This window comes from Anguilla anguilla, chromosome 12 (genome assembly GCF_013347855.1).
Source record: "Anguilla anguilla isolate fAngAng1 chromosome 12, fAngAng1.pri, whole genome shotgun sequence".
In the NCBI taxonomy this organism is placed as follows: Eukaryota; Metazoa; Chordata; class Actinopteri; order Anguilliformes; family Anguillidae; genus Anguilla; species Anguilla anguilla.
The window spans coordinates 7,824,365-7,840,256 of NC_049212.1; the positions used below are offsets into that span (position 1 = coordinate 7,824,365).

A 15,892-nucleotide genomic window follows, 5' to 3' on the forward strand; every position below is an offset into this window, starting at 1 on the left:
AGCAACGAAATCTATTCAAATTAATTTCGATAGCAGGTCCCAAAGTACCCACAATGTATTTTGTGACAATCTGATGATCGGTCACTGTGTAACAAAGTTCTTGGAAAATCCCCTGGGAAACCGTGTAGAGTAGGCCTACAGCGCCAGTGCAAGGAAACGGAGGTATGGAAAGCCTTCGATACCAAAGCGTCTTAAAAAAATACGTCCCATCACGGTCATGTTTGACCTGTTGACAGCCGTGTCAACATATTGCTCACCTTAACACGCTTTAAAGAACTTCAGCCAATTGCAATGCAGAAATTGTGCGTAGATTAGCATATTGCCTCAAGCAGAGCCGTAGAGAGAAACTGACGTCTAGAATCGCGAGTTGTCAGATTTATGGTGATTGTAGGAGTCATTAATTATGTCTGTGTATTTATGTCTGTTTATAATTTGTAGCCATATCACGTTTACCACTGGGTGGCAGTGTAGTTTAATTTGGTAGGTGAAATCTATAAGGGCACACAGGTTTTGTTGCAATATAACAGTTTATCAATTTAACAAAGTAAATTTGCTGTAAACCGATTCTTCATTAAACGGGAACCTCACCGGAAAGTGAACTGCCTGGACTTCTACTCATTGAAGCGCGTTAAAAACAAGGTCTTCTTCCGCACCCAGCCGAGTGGCTAATTTCTAGTCAGGGTAGTCGCTACAGTGATGGTGACCACAAAGCCCATACACCTAAGCCAGGCCAGCCATTAAACCAGGTCGTCTGAAACTCTAAATAGCTAAAATGTCCTTCATCAAATTAAAATAGTCTGAGTCAATGAAAAACATAAGCTACAATTATATATTTTAAAACGGAAAAGCAACAATAGGCTACCTTTACACTTGAATCTGAACAAAAACGTTTTCCACATACAAAAAACGGCAAGTTACTCACACATACATAGCACTGTAAGTCATTAAGACTTGCGAAATCTAGGCCTGCCATTAAAAGTACTGGTATCAAAAATAGGCCAAGTTACAATACACAATATTGGCTATCTTAGCTAATACAAATTAAACATGCTGTATTCCAAAGTAATGCTGCTACCAAATGTTTCCTAAATTATTTCAAGTAACTTGGCCCTGTGTTTTTTCATTTTACCATCTAAAGAGAATATGGTCATTCAGCATATGTGTCACATTGTCGGGTAGACCACTCGGGGTGAGTGGGTGTGGTTGTTGAAGATGGAGGAGGAGACTTCTTTGATTTTAAACACACGACCACAGCAAGGCTAAAAAAAATCCTGCATAGTATGCCTTTAACAACACATTATCAACACACTGAAATATGGCGACGTGAAAACAATATGGCGGGTGAGAAGTGGAAGGGATTCCCGACCAAAGCCAAAGTATCATTTTTACATGTGAGTAGGAGGTTCATCTATTAAGTATGTTGCCTATCAAACATCCGATATATATGTTGTCAATAAGTACATCTATGGCAAGCCCTTTTCAAAAAAAGCTAACCAGAAATACAGTCCATTTTTCTGTCTGCAACAAGACAACTGTTTCGCTGTCTCTTTCCACTTCATGACATTTTTTTACATTTCTTTTTTTCAAGAACAGCCACTGCCAAAGCTTCAGCCAAAATTCGTCACACCTGGTTTCGCAAGACCAATATCTATTGTGAAGTCTTGCATCAGAGTCATGCTGGCACAACAGATTTGACTTGTAAGGATATCTGAAAATATAATTTAAGACCTGTTTGGCCAGCCATACATGTTCATTCTATTCATCTGATGACGTGCAGTTTGACCTCAACGGGTGAAAAATAATCATGATGAGATGCATTTTTTAAGATGCTTTGGCACTGTTGGCTTTCCATAGCAAGGTGCACTCCATGCATGAAATTTGCAGCCTGTGTTAGAAAACGTTTAGACTAGCCATTGCATGACACCGGGGAAATAGGCTGTTCACAATGCATCCCATAAAGTTGCTTTTAAAGATGTTTAAAAATGTTTCAAGTGCTGCCCAAATGGTTTGCTCCATTTCTCAAGAATGAGTTATCAACCCTGCTTCCATTTATCTACGCTCACAATTCCATATGTGTCCTGCTATTTACTCTCTCTATGAAAATAACGTAGCCAAACATTTGATTTGAAATGATTTGTAAAGCCAACCTTTAAATCTCTAATGATTTAAAAATGTATCATTTCAGTTTATGTTTTTGATTGACTCAATTTTTGTCTGTGTTTTAGGATATATTTTCGCTATTTATACATACTTTACAATGGCTGGTCTGGAATACAGTACAGGCCAAAAGTATTAGGCCACATGTGGTTTAAAAAAAAACGATGTTGAGAAGAATTCTGTTAATTTACATGCATTTCTTGAATCACAAAGCAAAGTGTTGAGCCAACATGTTGTGACATGGAGGTTATTCCCAGTGAGAAAAAAAAGAAAAGAAACTTAAGATTTCCAGATGCAGTGTTCAGTACACACTCAGAAGGGTCCAGCTGATAGGCAGTAGGACCAGGAGAAGACCAGGTAGAAGGATAACAGTGCACAGAGACCACTTTGTTCTCTGTGTCTCGACTATAAAACTGTTAAGGGGATTCCTGCACTTCCCCTCACTGTAGAGGTTTCAGAAACTCTCAAGGACATTTGGGGCTTTGAAACTAAATTACAGGGCTGGCCAACCCTGCTCCTTGAAAGTTGCACAGTCACCTGGTTTTGTTCTCACCTGAAATTCAAGAACCATTTTAGACCCAAGAAACCAGGTCACGTGAATTAACTGTGTAGGTCTAATATTCTTTACTTTATCAATGAAATACTGCCTGACAACAGAAACTAACAGACCCTGGTCTGTGAATGTGTGGTAAATATTATTGTCCCGGGCCCGGAAGTAATAGCTAGAATAATATAATTTTGTACCGGGCCTGGATTGGCCACCTCAGCTGTATGAGTGCTGGGGGCGTGGCGGTTTCCAGGGCTACGGGATCTTATGACGTCTGTGTCCCTAGGAGTGCACTCCTGTAACCGAGCCGGTCTGAATCTGTGGCGTTACCGACTACTGGTGTAGGCTGTATGCATTTGGAAACGTGCCGGCAAATTTACCTCTTAAATCTTAGATAGATACAAAATCGACTTGATTCTTGGGCACAAGCGGGATGTCTGTCACACAAGCAGGTAAGCGATGAGGCAGCTCAACCCCCTTCCTGGAGATCAAGCTACGTCCTGTAGGTTCCCTTCAACCCTGACAAAGCATACCTCATTCAATAGCTGCTAATCAACAGAAACAGGTGTGGCAAAATAGGGTTGAAATGAAAACCTACATGACTACAGATATCCGGGGAAGAGTGTTTTGCAGCCCGTAGGGCAAAGCTCTTTCTGGGGCTCAGTCGTTTGAAACTCGTGTAGTGTATGGGACGTATTAGATAACAAAGCACTCCGGTTTTATCTAGCATACAATTTTCAAAGAACAAATTTGACGTTCAAGTCTGTACGATATAGCTACAAAGCTAACGTCTTTGGGCAAGCGCATTTCTTACACGTGTGTTCACGGCAGTAAAAAAATAAAACTACTCGCAACTTGCCGGGCGATTCACCTTTTCGAGAGATCGATTCCCCAGTGTATGCCATTATTTTCGAGCAAATTTAATATGGCTTGGATAACATGTCAAATTAATCTTACGATGATTTAACAATAATGACGTCATGTCGATGCGACGATGTTTATACCATGGGGACCGATGGAGTTACGAAACTAACTTACTGTGGAGTGACTGAGAAAAAAGAACCTCGATGTAAAGCCATCCGCTCCTGCTTGGCATGGAAAAAGATGATTACATGCGTCTCAAAATACTAAAGAAATAACATGGCGCTTAGACGGCTAGTAGCTATGAAGGACATTGTCTGTCGGGCCGCTGTGGTTCGGAATCGGACCAGAAAGCGGACCGTTGTGATACAGGAATGTATGTTTTCGGCAGGCACGAACTCCCTGGGCAAACCACCGGACCAGGATGAAGTCACAGCGGAGGTGTGCCAAGCGTCAGACCTGCACGAGGGACAGTAAGATTAATAATAGATACCATTATGCCTCGCGAGAATTGTTGACTGATTAGGCTGAATATCTAGTGTGTTAACCTGGTTACGTTCTGCGTGCATCTTGGCGTGATGCAATTCTGTTGGGGAACAATAAGATCCTGTCGCGCTGGGAACCACCACGATGCCAGTACCGCGCAGTCAGACTGGTTTTGCCGTAAAGCTGATGCAGGTCAGGTGTGAACAGACGGGTATAGTAAGGTGGGTATGATTGAATGGGTGCGATCAGGCAGGTGCAGTCAAGTGTGCGTCTCCTCTGCAGGATGATGGAGGCGGAGGTGGGCGGGCAGCGAGTGTTGCTGGTGCGTAGCGGGGGAGAGTTCAGCGCTGTCGGGAACCTCTGCACACACTACGGCGCTCCGCTCAGCAAAGGTTGGAGTCACACCTCGCGCCTCCGACACACCTGCGCCTCCTCCACTCCTGCGCATGCACCGTCTGCATCTCTTGGGATAGCTGTGCAAAGCCACTTTAAATGTCGCGTCATTAACAGGCTGTGGCCGCTGCATTTGTTCTTTTTGATCTCGTGTACGGTGGTATGCAAAAGTGTGGGCACCCGTTGTCAAATTTAATGTGAAAACAAGTTTTTGCTGAATTTATTAGATTTAAAAATAAAAGTAAATGTGACAGCAAACAGTCAGTCACTCTTCCTTGCAGAACCCTTCTTGTTCAGAAATATTTTTACTACGTCTTCTTGGAAGCACGGCATGTTTTATGATCTCCACACAGATTTTCAATAATATTCAAGTCTGGGCACTATGAGGGCCATTCCAAAGCCTTAATCATCCATTCCTTTTAGTAGCTCATGGTTGATTTTGAGGAATGTTTTCGATCATTGTCTTGTTGAATTATCCAAACTCTTTCCTGCCCTGCTTCAGTTTCTTTACTGACTGGGACATTAGCTTCCAAGATTTGTTGACGTTTAGTTGAATCCATTCTTCCTTCCACCCACACAGTATTTCCTGTTCCACTGGCTGCCACACTACCCCAAAGCCCTCTTTTTCTCTAAATGTATCTTTTGGTGGTTGTGGATGGTTGGCTAAAATTTAGCAAATGCCACATTTACTCTTTTTTCAGATTGTTAAATTAAGCAAATAAAAAGTAACTGCACACTATAAATAGCTGAAACATGTCAAAATGTTACATTTTTACCGTTCAGAGGTTGTGCTAACTTCTTTTCACTTGGAGATTCAACAAAACATGCAATTTGACCAGGGTTGCCCAAACCTTTGCATGCCACGTACACCTGATCCGAAGAAGAATGCTGCTGTGGCTGCAGCGTGTAGTCTGTTCATTTAAAATGATTCGCTCACAACCTCCTAATGTCACAACTAGTGGGAATGAATCAACTGATGTGTTTCCTGTTGGGCTGATGATGCACTTCCTGTGACAGGTGCATTATTGGGAAGCAGGGTACGGTGTCCCTGGCACGGGGCTTGCTTTAACATAAAGACTGGAGACATAGAAGAGTACCCAGGACTGGATAGTTTGCCCTGTCACAAGGTAACCCCATGAGCAGAATCTGTGCTTTAGAGCTCAGAACATTTGCAGAGCTCTCTGTCTCCTGGCTATAAGGTTTTTTTAAGTATTGGTTTTTCAATTGATCCTTCTGTTGACAACCTTGCTGTTGAAGATTCAGTGGTCTGATGGTGATGTTGGACAATTCAGCATCACCTGCCGGCATTGGCAAATCACGATTTTGCTGTCTTGTTTTTGTAGGTGACCATTGAGAACAACAAAGTGTTTGTGTCGGTTAGCAAAAAGGTAAATTTGCTTTTTTCTTTATTTTCTTAGTATGCATTATTGTATTTAAATGTACAGCATGCATTTTATTTTTGAACATGTTTATTGGGTTTTTTGAAAGCATTATATGAAAATAGTCAAGCACTCAACCCCCCCAACATTAAAACAGAAACCCACAATGAAAGAAAATGAACGAATTAATGACTGAATGAATTAATGAATGAATAAGGAAAGTAGAGCATCCATTTTCATACCTGTAAGGTGGTGGGGCTGATGCAGTTCCTCACATACCTGTAAGGTGGCAGCACTGAGGCAGTTGTTTCTGCTGTTATTCACAGTCCCTGAAGCTGGTGAAGCGGGTGAAGCCCATGGGCCGCAGGGTGGCGGAGGTCAACCACACGGTGCTGCTGATTGGAGGAGGTGATGAGAGGGCGGGACACTTGGGGAAAGTGGGAGGCTCTGGTAGGAGGGTGGTGGTCTCCAAACACCCAGTCTGCCTCACAGTCTGGGATGTGAAGGGCACTGCCCCAAATTCAGTTTGATGAGGCTGCTCAATTCTGGATGCCGCTATATTGCTTACTGAAGGGCAGAATACAGATTCTACAGATCTTGAATCCGAACACATGTGATTTGTTTATGGACACAGGCCCCGCCTCTCTTCTGTGTGATAGTCATGTGACTTGTTTATACACACAGGCCCCGCCTCTTTGCTGTGTGCCGAGACGCTGCGTCAGGAGAACTACGGAGGCAGAATCGTCATGGTGACCAGGGAGGACCTGCCTCCCTATGACAGGACCAAGCTGAGCAAGGTGTGGTCAGGGCAGGCAAATATGAGTGCAGGTGTGATTCAGTGTTGTTCAGTGTGTTCCAACAGGCATATTGTATGAGGGTTATTTAGTGTTTGAGTGAAATCAGGCATATTTTATGAGATGAGTATGTATGTTGATATGTGTGGTTGCTGATACAGTAAATGTATAGCCTATCTCAGGTGCTTCATTTGGATGGCGGTTATGTGGTGTTGAATGTGGGCAGGAGTACTTAAGCAGTTACCTGTCTCAGGTGTTGAATGTGGGCAGGAGTACTTAAGCAGTTACCTGTCTCAGGTGTTGAATGTGGATCGGAGCAGCATTCTCTTGAGGCAGATGGAGTTTTTGGAGCAGCATGACATCGAAGTGTGGACTCAGAAGCAGGTAAGGAGGTTCTATTCCAGTAAAGTACAGTCATCAGTTTCAGTTTGCGATTGGCTCTTTGGTTTGAGTCGTGCGATCTGATTGGTTGGCCCGCAGGTGGAGTCAGTGGATACAGAGCGAGGTGCGGTGACCCTGAGTGATGGCTCAGAGCTTCGCTACGACCAGCTGCTCATCGCCACGGGCTGCAGGTCTTCATTTCTCCATCGACTTCTCCCCTCTTCCATCCTTTCATCACTTCATCACTCCTGTCTCTCTTTCTCCTGGAAAAATGCTGCAGTCGCAGTGCAGAGGTGTAACACTGCAGCGATATTCACATGAAAGTAGTGTGGTGCAGTTACAGTGAAGGTGTGTTATAGTGCAGTATTCTGCAGTGCAACTGTGTGTGGTTTCGGTGAAGGTGTGTTAAAGCACAGTATTCTGCAGTGCATTTCCTGTCTGTTTGAAGCTGACCCTGTATGACCCCTAGGCCTCGGCCAATCAAGTGCCCTGGTGCAGACCTACGCGGAGTGAGAGTGCTGCAGACTCCAGATGACGCCATGAGCATCCACCAAGCCTGCGAGGGCCGTAAGGCCGTCATCGTCGGCTCCTCCTTCATTGGTAACCCAACCCACCAGCCAATGGGCTTTCAGCCTTCATTAATATTTATGAGTGATTGACAGGCCAGGTCAGTCACCAAGCCCTGCTTTGCTTCCCCTCTGCAGGCATGGAGGTGGCATCTTATCTGTGGGATAAAGCTGCCAGTGTGGCAGTGGTGGGCAGCAGTGAGTTCCCCTATCAGAGATCGCTGGGCTCGGAGATCGGAAGAGCGACTATGCAGGTCAGGCAGCCCCGCTCACCCCTGACCTCTGACCCCACTCACCCCTGACCTCTGATCCCACACCCTTCTGACCTCATCTCAAGCCTCATCATTATCACAGATAGTCACAGATAATTAAGGCACGAAAAACGGCTGTGGCAGATCTCTGAAGATTAGGGCTGCACGATATGTGCAGTGTGAGATTTTGGATATTGCAATGGCTACGTCCTCTACGAACCACTCGATCATTGCCCATCTTCTGCTGACGCATCTCTTCAGACTGTAGCTGGACTAACTATCACTACTCTGCAGGGCACTCCCAATCTATGATTGCTCTTATCACTTGAATCGTTCTAATTTGTTCCTGTAGCACTTTCATGTTGCACATGTACCTCCATCCAGCACTTATATTCCACTTGTGTTGTTGTCTTGATGTTGTAGCTCGTTGTCATACCTCCTAGTTTGCCATAACTTTCTGACCTAGTCTATGCTTACCATTTGAACTGGACTTAATGTGTTCATGGCTTTGAATAACTTTTACATAATGAGTATTGTACCTTATCTGGCCTGTGTTTTGTAGTTGTTCCAACGACCTTCGGTATACACTTATTGTACATCGCTTTGGATAAAAGCGTCTGCCAAATTGACGTTATGTATGTGAAATGCGAGGCGTTGTGGATGATTCCCGTGGTAACGGCTGCTTGTTTCGTCTCTGCTGCAGATGCTCGTAGAGAAGAAGGTGGCGTTCCACATGCGCGACGGTGTGGCAGAGATCAGAGGAGAAAACGGACAGGTAGCTTGAGCTTGAGCAGGAGCAGGAGGAGGAGGAGGAGGAGTGTTTTTTTTAAGCACAGGTTTCGGGGCCAGTGTCTATTTTCAGACTGACTGACAGAAGCTGGGATTAGATGGTGTCCAGTGGAGGACTGTAGCATGTTAGCAGGTGTATGTTATGCTGAAGTGTTGTTAGCAGATGACGCTAAGAATGGGGCGTGGTCTCTTTAGGTCCGAGAGGTGGTGCTAAGGAGTGGAACGGTGCTGCCCGCCGACGTGGTTGTCGTGGGGATTGGTAAGTCCTGCCGCCTCAACCAAAAAAACACCAACACCTCTCAGAACACCTCCTGCGCCAGTATCAGATCCAACTGTCCCACTGTGGATGAGATCAGATAAATATTACCCACAAATCCCTCGCCATGTGACATCTGTCACACAGCCCACTAAAAACTGTTTTATATTCACATCACCATAAACACCAGACTGTTTTACCTTTATATTACTGTAAGTGCCATGCTGTGGTCTTCCAGGTGTCATCCCCAATACCGACTTCCTGAAGGGGGGTGCTGTGGAGCTTGATTCCAGGCAATCTGTGATTGTAGACAAGGTACAGTTGAGCTGCTGTGATATTATTGTCTGTCATTAATGTCAGTAAAGATCCCATTTAAAAACATATATATGGGGGGAAATGATGTGAAAGGATGTAAGCTTTGGAATAGTTTCAGTCAGGTGCTTGATGAGTGGTCATGTGGTCAGTACGGTGAGTGTGATTGGTCTGTGTCTCTCCCGTAGTTCATGAGGACCACTGTGCCCAATGTCTTCTGTGCTGGTGATGTCACCGCCTTCCCTCTCAGCCTACGCAGAAACCAGAGGGTTAGCATCGGCCACTGGCAGCTGGCACAGGCCCAGGGTACGCCAGTCACCGCAGACCGTCGCCATGGTCAACACCGTGTGGCTGCTACGATAAAGCCAAACCGTGGGATCAACACCGTAGAGCTGTCACTGTAGAACCAACATCATAGTGCTGACACCATAGCACCATAGAGCTACCACCATAGAGCCAAAAACACCATAACACCATAGAGCTTCCACTGTCGAACCAACACCATAGAGCCACCACCATAGGGCCAACAACATCATAACACCATAGAGCGTCCACTGTAGAACCAACATCATAGAGCTTCCAATGTAGAACCAACACCATAGAGCTAACAACATAACACCATAGAGCTACCACCGTAGAGCCAACACCATAACTCCATAGAGCCAGCACCATAGAGCTGCCAGTGTAAAGCTAACACCATAGAGCTGGCAAAGTATACCTATCACAAGACCGTGGGACTCCAGCATTAACACATCTATTCTGGGTGTGGCTTCAGGGAGGATCGCTGCTTTAAACATGCTGAACCACCAGGTCGAGCTGGACTCCGTACCGTTCTTCTGGACCGTGCTCCTGGGCAAAAGCCTCCGATACACAGGTAACCTTTTTACAGGTAACTGCACATGATTATTATTTTTTTGAACAGCAGTGAAATAAGTAATATTTCTATTTCTGCTTACTTTCTTGAAGGCTATGGTGAAGGATATACTGATGTTGTACTGAAAGGAAAAATTGAAGAAATGAAATTTCTGGCATTTTATATCAAGTAAGAAAACAAAGATGACCTTCTGTCCAAACATAAGTATTCTCAGAGTTGAGGGTTTGGGCATGGGGTTTAGTATGAGGCTGAGTTTCTCTGCTTGGTCGAAACTCTGACTTTCTCTCGGTCTGAATAGGGATGAGGAAGTGGTGGCCGTGGCTAGCTTGAACTATGACCCCGCCGTTTCCCAGGTAGCAGAGAGGATGGCAGCAGGGAAGGTGATCACGAAGGCCCAAGCAGAGTGAGTCTGGTGGAGGAGGGTGTGTCTGTGTGCATGTGCCTGTGCGTGAGAGTCTGTGTGTGCGTGCATGCGTGTGTGCGTGCGTGTGTGTATGTATGGTGTGAGTGCGTGTGTGTGTATACGTGTGCGTGGGCTGATGGTCTGTTTCCTCTTGTCTCACAGATCTGATGACTTGAGCTGGCTGACCCTGCCCTGACCTGCAGAATTGTGGGCGGAGCTTCACTCCCCCCATTCAGGCAGCACAGCCGTGTTGTGGTTGCCTCGGTAACCAGCCTTCACTTGAAATATACTGCGATATGCTACAGCATATTTTAGAGATGTGTGCTCCTGTTTGTCTGATGTGTTTGGGGTGCTGTGGTGTTTCCATTGGCATCACGGTCACCCTTTCAGCTTCAACTTACTGAACATATTTTTGGGTTTTTCATATATTTAACACAACTATGATGGTTGATATCTTACCACGTATCAAATAATCGATGATGCGCTTCCTGTCTACCTGTCACGTCTGTATTTAGAAGAGATTTTAATGGAGAATCTTAGCTGGACCTTCCTTGTCCATAGTCATCTGTTCATTTTGGAAAGCAGGTCTTGCGGAGTCTTTGGGACGGTTGAATTAATCTGGGATGCTGGGACGAGCTTTGATCGTCCCATTAAATTTAAAAGCATTATTCTGAAAAATGAGCTTATGAAGAATCATGTCACATTTTGGGATACACTGAGTGGGGGTAACCGGAGCTGATTGACAAATCGGGTTAAACTCAAACCAAGCCGGGTAGGTTTGACAGTCATAATTGACTTATGATTTAGTAGAACTTCTGATTTATTTTTAAAGATGGAATCGTAACCCCTCTGTGTGGAAACTGCGTCAGACTGTGACTACCTCGATTTTTTCCCTTGCACTTAAATGCAAGTTTTAAAATCCAGATTTAAATCCCAGGTTTAAACACAAGGAAACGGGTTCTGTGGAATCAGCCTCAAAGAAAATAGTGGACGCGCCTCAGTTCCGTCACATCCGAACCCCGCATGAAAACTTTTGTGCAACTTTGTTTGAGAATGAGAGAATTTGCAGGGGTGAAAGTGGCAGAACGAAGCGATAAAGTGCTTAAGAAAGGCTGATTGTGTAAGTGATGTGTATGAGGCAGTCGATGGAAACAAACTGCCAGGGAATTTTGCAAACAGTCTCTGCAGTTCTGATCTGTTTATAGAAGGGACAGAATTTAGTGTCTATGCAGTTTAACCTACGTAATGCACACAACTTGCATGTGTCGTACATCGCTACACCTGTCAACAGTTCCATATTGATGGTCATAAAATATATATTAAATTAAACACTTGAGAAAATTATTTATGCATTAGTTATATCTATATAGATATATATTTGATATTTAATATATTTTCCTGTCTTAATTTTCCTAAAAGGTACTCTATGCCAAATGTTGCATGTGATGCTATATTGGTGAAAGATATTAGGTGATAGGCCTTGTCAGACTTGCAGTATGTAGCTGGTTTGGTCTCTGGCCTCCTTAAATCCCACAATGCTTTAAGTCTGTAGAGTTGTAATCAGGCTCCTTGGCTGGGTGAATTTTTAGCCTTGACATGCTCACGCACGCACACACACACACACACATCCACATCTACATATCCACACACATATCTTTGATCAAAGACATTGGTCACAGCACTACTGCAGGTGTGCAGGAAGGGTGTTGAGATGTGACCTGGGCAGGGTTTGTGCGGAGAAGGGAAAAGCTGTGTTTGGATATTTGGAAATGGCTGTGTGTCACTCCCTGGAAATCATCTGTGAGGTACTTCCTGTCTGCGTTCCATTTCAAATGTGTTTTTGTGCAAATTCTGAAAATAAAAAAAATATTGTCCATCAGTCTTGGTCTTTGAATTGTTTTTTTGCAAGATATAATTGTTATTCCATTTCAGCAACATTAAATGGCTTAATCTGTTACATTTTTATCATGGAATGTTCATGAAAATTTTTGTAATATTTCAAAATAGAGTACATAACTACAGTAAATGAGTAGTTTTGAGCTCACAGTAGCTCTTAATATTGATAATTCTGTCAAAGGTAATGGGCATAATATTTTGGTAACAGGCGTCCTCACGCCGTATTGACATTGAAATGCACACTTTTGTATTATAATTTTAGTGGACACGCGCAGCTATTGTGGGTCCTACTTGAAAGTACCGCCTTTGAAAATGAAAAAAGTGACGTCAGCGTGGAACGTCCCTTGGACCTCCAGTATCCCAGAAGCCCAGTGTTTGAGGAAGTTAGCTGCTGTGAGCTTCTGCCAGCCTGTCTAGCAGCGGCTGTGTATTGTTAACATGTCAGTGATGGAAGACGAAGAACTGGAATTCGCTGATGATTTGGAGGCGATCCTGCACCTCACACCGGAGGTGCAGCAAGCCATAGACCAGGTAGGGGTCAGGGAACGAGTTTGCAGACGCTAATTCAGAAACCTTCTTTGATAGACAGCTCGCTAGCGTAGCCAGGTCAACTTGGATGTGAATTCTCAACCGTCGTTTCTGCGACGAAATGAACCTCGCCGGTGTTATCAGTAAAACACACGGGATGGGCAGGATCTAACATTTTGGAGATCCGCGATGTGTGGTAGTTGTTTATTTTACGTTGCGCGGCGTAGTCTCCTCCATCAAAAACGACTCACTCCAGGGAGCAGTCGTCAACCTGCTGCCGCACCACTGAAATTCGAGCAGCTGACCAGTGACGCCCCATTTGTATTCCGCGCAGGCTGACTGTACGCAATGCTCCGTGGGTGGTTTATACTGTAGTTACAGCGTGTCAGTTCGATTGTCACATGTCCGTTTTATAATATCAATTCTTCCCTATATATGCGGAGTTGTCTACTGAATAATAAGGCCAGGCCTGGGGCCAGTTCGTATATCGTTAAGGTGTGGTTTAGTTCTTGAACAGGACAAACAGCTGTATATGACTCTCGCATGTGAACCGTGTCAATGGTATCCACTGCTGCTGGCTACTGAGCGTTGCCAGACCGTTTATATATTGTTTTTATATTGTGTGCGGATTTCACCAAAATTTTTCTTTAGGTCTTTCCTAGTCAGGATCCGTTGGATAGACCGGACTTCAACGCGGTGGAGTACATCAACACCTTGTTTCCCACTGAACAGGTAGGGTGACTAACGTAATCCACGCAACAAAGTACAGTATCTTGCTGAATAATTTTTGGAAATTATGTTATGGAATGCAGCATAGTTTTAAATCTCAAGGTTGTGAATTTGAAGTGTAAGTGTGACTTTCCTTTGTGCATGAGGAAAATTTGTCTTGCGTGAAAAGTAAACCAATTTAGTGAAGAGATAAGTAATTTGTCAATGGCAAGAGAATGTACTTTGCAATGTAATTCTCAAAATTCTCTCAATCTATTGCAAAGACAGTTTATTTTCATTTCAAAGCACAGGGCAGAAAATCACAACAGAATACAAGTAAAAAAGGTTAAAGTGAAAATGGCAAATATAACAGTTTACCGTGGTATTAAAGAATTGGGGGAAATAATATGAAAAAACTATAAATAATTCTATATTAAGCGCTAAGTGTTTGGGTTCATTGTCAGAGTGTGTTTTACTTTGTGGCCCTCTGGTTTGGATTGAATAATTGTCCTGCAGTTTTATCTCGCTTGGATCCTCATGAGGCAGACTGGCAGGTTTTCATTTTCCTGTATGACTGGAAATTGTGGATCATCTCTTTGCTTGATTAATGATTGTTAAAAAAATACTTTCCTTCCTTGGTTTTTCTTTTCGGTCGTTATTTTGGTATCCATACACTAGGTGGCACTGTTAGTTTAAAAAAAACTTTTTTAGTTTAACGTGAAAGATTTGCGATATAATTCCTTAATTATTATGCACATAGAAGACATAAATATTGATGATTTGAGATGTTTTAAATCACCAGAGAATGCTGGGGGTTTGATTTGCTATGAGTTTGTTTCTCATGAGCATTAGATCAGTAGTAGTTATTAAAGCAGTACTGTAAGCAGTATTTAAGTAGTGTGAAATCTACCATGGAGAGGGCCAGCTTATGAGTTATGAGGCTTGTTCATAAAGTTATGTAGTGTGTTGCAGCGGTACATGTTGTGAGATAGTGTTTGGTGCTGAGCTGGTCCAGTGTAATAAATACAATGATACACATTGCAGTGCATTGTTCGTGTTACTGACATTGTGCTCTTGGCGAGGTTTGGTAGCTGTATTGTGCTGATGCTTTATATTAAAAACGACTGTGTCATTTTCTGCAGTCTCTGGCCAATATCGATGACGTGGTGAACAAAATTCGTCTGAAAATCAGGTGAGCGTGTGTTGCGTCTGTATGAACACGTGTAGCGTACGTATGGATGCGCGTGATGCGTTAGCGTGCACAGTGTGCATTATCTGATGCCGTATTTGATCTGTCCCAGGCGGTTGGACGATAACATCAGGACTGTGGTGAGGGGGCAGACCAACGTGGGACAAGATGGCCGACAGGTGAGTCTCCGCCCCCTCGCTCTGACATCATCGTCGCAGTCCTTTGTGAGAAGCCGCTGTTTCTCTCTCTGTCTTTGGAGTGGACCTGAGGAGTCCCGCCTTCTCCTGCTGGAGATCAGGAACATCGGAAATTCCTTTCCACACTGCGGTGGGATTTGACCAGTGTCCCTCGGCATTATGGGAAAATTCAGGAATGATGGCTTTAGCACGCTGGTCCTGTGGCTTGGTGCTGTGGAGGACTGAAGTCTGACTGGGGATTCTGAAAGCACAGATGGAACGTTCTGGATACTCTGTGCAGTCAGAGTGAACGAGCACGTTAAACCCACGTCCTGTCAAGATAAGGGAAGGCTGCACCTGTCAGCTGTGTGTGAGACCCTCAGTGGGGAGGTGTGTGTGTGCGTGCGCGTGTGTGTGCGTGTGTGTTGGGTGTTGAACAGGCTGTGCCGTACACTGATCTCAGGTCAGTTGCTCCAGCTCGCTCCTCTCTCTCTCTCCTGCAGGCTCTGGAGGAGGCTCAGAAGTCCATACAGCAGCTCTTCGGCAAAATCAAGGACATCAAAGACAAGGCGGAGAAATCGGAACAAATGGTGGGTGGAGCTCCCTAACCGACGGACTGACAGACAGGCGGACCAACCAACCAATAGACAGGCGGACAGACCAACTGAGCAAGCGACCGACAACAGACAGACAGACAGACAAATGGACAGGCGGACGGACAGGCAAACAAACGGACAGGCGGACTTGGCCTCTTGCAGGAATGCAGTTTGGGGTGGGGGGTGGAGGGGATGTGGGCCGGGACAGGGGAACAATAGGCCCCGTCCCGGGACATCTGCTGGAGTAATCGGGGTGGGCGTGTCCTCTTCCAGGTCAAAGAGATCACTCGGGACATCAAGCAGCTGGACCACGCCAAGCGTCACCTGACCACCTCCATCACCACCCTCAA

The 15,892-nt window shown here is 44.5% G+C and overlaps 2 protein-coding genes across 3 annotated transcripts in view; both read left to right on the forward strand.

Annotated features, from left to right (window-relative positions):
- The first annotated feature begins 2,953 nt into the window (after positions 1-2,953).
- aifm4 (apoptosis inducing factor mitochondria associated 4) lies at positions 2,954-12,328 on the forward strand. The gene is made up of 19 exons (XM_035386454.1): positions 2,954-3,156; positions 3,957-4,038; positions 4,334-4,443; positions 5,462-5,571; positions 5,788-5,832; positions 6,150-6,231; positions 6,508-6,620; positions 6,915-7,001; positions 7,098-7,189; positions 7,468-7,598; positions 7,703-7,818; positions 8,519-8,590; positions 8,800-8,863; positions 9,099-9,175; positions 9,361-9,478; positions 9,948-10,046; positions 10,139-10,214; positions 10,345-10,449; positions 10,612-12,328. Exons 1-19 carry the CDS (start codon positions 3,138-3,140, stop codon positions 10,643-10,645), a joined length of 1,632 nt encoding a protein of 543 aa, XP_035242345.1. The 5' UTR covers positions 2,954-3,137; the 3' UTR covers positions 10,646-12,328.
- Positions 12,329-12,720: 392 nt separating this feature from the next.
- The window catches only part of vps53 (VPS53 subunit of GARP complex), a 14,629-nt gene continuing 11,457 nt past the window's right edge, over positions 12,721-15,892 (forward strand). For both annotated transcript variants that reach the window (XM_035383860.1, XM_035383861.1), the window contains exons 1-6: positions 12,721-12,876; positions 13,525-13,605; positions 14,724-14,773; positions 14,883-14,949; positions 15,450-15,536; positions 15,816-15,892. The exon at positions 15,816-15,892 is cut by the window's right edge and continues 39 nt beyond it. In XM_035383860.1, coding sequence (XP_035239751.1) covers positions 12,784-12,876; positions 13,525-13,605; positions 14,724-14,773; positions 14,883-14,949; positions 15,450-15,536; positions 15,816-15,892 — 455 coding nt within the window. In that variant the 5' untranslated portion in view covers positions 12,721-12,783. The remainder of the gene's footprint in view (positions 12,877-13,524; positions 13,606-14,723; positions 14,774-14,882; positions 14,950-15,449; positions 15,537-15,815) is intronic.

Bases quoted from the DNA above. Each gene is read 5' to 3' on its own strand.
- aifm4 (XM_035386454.1), top strand. The intron at 7,190-7,467 runs GTCTTCATTTCT...TATGACCCCTAG, and splicing joins CTCATCGCCACGGGCTGCAG to GCCTCGGCCAATCAAGTGCC. The intron at 9,176-9,360 runs GTACAGTTGAGC...TCTCTCCCGTAG, and splicing joins AATCTGTGATTGTAGACAAG to TTCATGAGGACCACTGTGCC.